At 35.4% G+C, this 2480-nt stretch overlaps 2 protein-coding genes across 2 annotated transcripts in view; both read right to left on the bottom strand.

Annotated features, from left to right (window-relative positions):
* The window catches only part of LOC107572937 (leucine-rich repeat-containing protein 58-like), a 6577-nt gene extending 5486 nt beyond the window's left edge, over positions 1 to 1091 (bottom strand). Inside the window, exon 1 of the mRNA XM_016259378.1 lies at positions 418 to 1091. Coding sequence (XP_016114864.1) covers positions 418 to 872 — 455 coding nt within the window. The 5' untranslated portion in view covers positions 873 to 1091. The remainder of the gene's footprint in view (positions 1 to 417) is intronic.
* Positions 1092 to 2090: 999 nt separating this feature from the next.
* The window catches only part of LOC107572934 (follistatin-related protein 1-like), a gene marked incomplete at its 5' end in the record, with an annotated part of 11469 nt that continues 11079 nt past the window's right edge, over positions 2091 to 2480 (bottom strand). The window contains one exon of the mRNA XM_016259374.1: positions 2091 to 2324. Coding sequence (XP_016114860.1) covers positions 2280 to 2324 — 45 coding nt within the window. The remainder of the gene's footprint in view (positions 2325 to 2480) is intronic.

The raw sequence follows: 2480 nt of genomic DNA, 5'->3' as shown, positions 1-2480 counted from the left end.
ATATATATATATATATATATATATATATATATATATAAACAATTGCAAAAACACAACAAAATTACTAAAAAAATTACTAAATTGAAATTAAAATACAATAAAAAATACAAAAATAAAGAATAATTAGATTTTTTTTTCAGAGGTTGAAACCAGTTTGAAAAGTCAGAGCAATTCCTTTTCTTCTACTTACAAAAAATAAAAAATAATAATAATGTCTCGCACTCGCACAGTGTACCATGATAAAAAAATGAATACCTCCTTTATTTTTTGTGTATTTATTGTTATTGCTATACATGAATTTATAATAATTTAACAGAATAATCAGTCTTTTTTATTGATTTATAGATTTTTTATTTTGTAGTTTGGGTCGTCGTATTAAGTGACAGTTCATATCTGGACAAAGAAACAAAGTCATACCTGGTCAGGTTCTTGATTTCTGCAGGGATATTCTTCAATCTGTTTCCTCCAAGTGACAGGGACTGTAGCGTGGTCATTTTGAGAAACTGCACGGGAATCTCCCCAAACCTGTTCCCACTCAGATTCAGAGTCTCTACCTGCATGCGCTCGAACTCCTTAGGGAACGAGGACTCGTCCAGAAGATTGTTCTTTGCTACAACCGTCTTCAGGTTTGTTAGGCGCATAATGTAATCTGGTATGACTGTGAGCGCATTACTGCTGATATCCAGATATTCCAGGTTAGACAGAAAACAAACGGAAGTTGGAAGAAGCAATAACCGATTGTAAGTGAGATGCAGCTGCTGGATTTGTTGTCTTTTACTATCCGTGAGATGATCCAAGTTCAAGTCGTCCAGCTGCAGACGCGATAAATGTAAAACAGCACACTTGTCGTCCATGCTTGGGAAACGAACCATATGGACTACTTAGCCTAGTAAAGCAAAAAATAATAATAAAACAGGAATTCAATAAAGCAAAGTATCACACTTTTTAACGGTGCAACAATCTAAAAAGTTATCGCTTTGGAGTTTTTGTCTTGAATTATAATCCATACACATGTATTATATATATATATATATATATATATATATAGATGATCCCCTTTGCCTAAAGTGACTAAACTGCAGCTGTGCGAAGTGCACTGCACGCGCCTGACAGAAGACTTTGGTGGTTTTATCTGTACTGGAGTGCGCTCAAGTGTCACGCGGCTCACGTCTCCTGCAGTCAGTGGTTGGTCATCCAGGGGCCAAACATGATGCAAGTTTGTTGCGTCTCATTAGTGTCTTATGCGACCCTGCACGTATGGTTTTAGTGGTTTATATGAAAACCTGTTGACATTCAGCACAGCAGGTCTACTTGTTTTAAGATAGATTAGTGATTGATAGTGATGAAGCATAAATCTACTGTACACTGTTAGATAGATACAACAAAAAGGCATTTGCTGTACTATATTCTTTTTTTTCCGGCATGACCCAGGGCTTATACTTAAGTCATAACAGTTTGTGAGGTTATAAAACTAGCCTACATGTAGTCATATTTTACACTACATAATAATAATAATAATAATAATAATAATAAAATAAAAATTGAGTGGGTTTTTGGACACATCTTACCGTAAATGCAGTAAAGTACTTAGCAATTAAGCAATCACTTAAGTCTTAGTAATAATGATTTTGATTACAGGATAATGGCAATATATACTGTAGACGTTACAATCAGACATGCCCATTCGGCAGCTGTGATGCCTGATTACTCGATTAAACTTGGCCCAGGTTTTCTTGTCTTTTAAGATTATTGCTTTATAGTTTTATTAATTGATTGCCAGTTAAGGTTAATACACGACAGGGATGATTTATAAATAGCTGTAGTATTTCCTTGCTGAAAACAAAAAACCCTGTTTACCAACCTAAGCTGGTTTAAGCTGGTCTTAGCCAGTTTCAAATATCTCCTAGCCCGGCCAGCTGAAATGAACAAACAGATCAACCTGACCAGCTTTGTTCTGAATTCATTCTGAATTTATTAATGCAAAGACATCACAAAAATAATAGGAATTCCTGTTGACAGGTGTTGAAAGGTGATGTAAATTCAACACTGTTGAATGTATAAAAATACTATTACAAAAAGGTCTGCAGTAATTTACAGTACAGGTACAGATCATACATACTCTTATTGTCCCATACAAATAATAAAAAAAGACTATAACAGAAGAGAACACACCTTTGAATACGTCAATAATTATTATAATAAACTAAGCAAATTAAGCTTTATCTTTCCTGACTGACTGAAAGCAGAAATCTGGGCAAATGTTCATCCCTCCTTCTGAATTACTCCTCAGACCTCTTGGCCACTTTCATCTTCTCCATAGTTTCCTATGAGGGTGAAAACAGTTAAAAAGTTACACATTTTATTTGCTTTAGGTCCATGAAGACCCAGCCAAACAAAACATAAGGTTGGTATGTTTAGAAAAATGCACATCTGTGACGAGTGGGGCGGGGCCGCGAGCCGTGGGAACGGAGTGTGGCCGG

Source organism: Sinocyclocheilus grahami, unplaced genomic scaffold, assembly GCF_001515645.1.
Source record: "Sinocyclocheilus grahami isolate Dianchi unplaced genomic scaffold, SAMN03320097.WGS_v1.1 scaffold1836.1, whole genome shotgun sequence".
In the NCBI taxonomy this organism is placed as follows: domain Eukaryota; kingdom Metazoa; phylum Chordata; class Actinopteri; order Cypriniformes; family Cyprinidae; genus Sinocyclocheilus; species Sinocyclocheilus grahami.
Note: the sequence above shows the minus strand (reverse complement) of the source record. Positions and strands in the feature narration are given on the sequence as shown.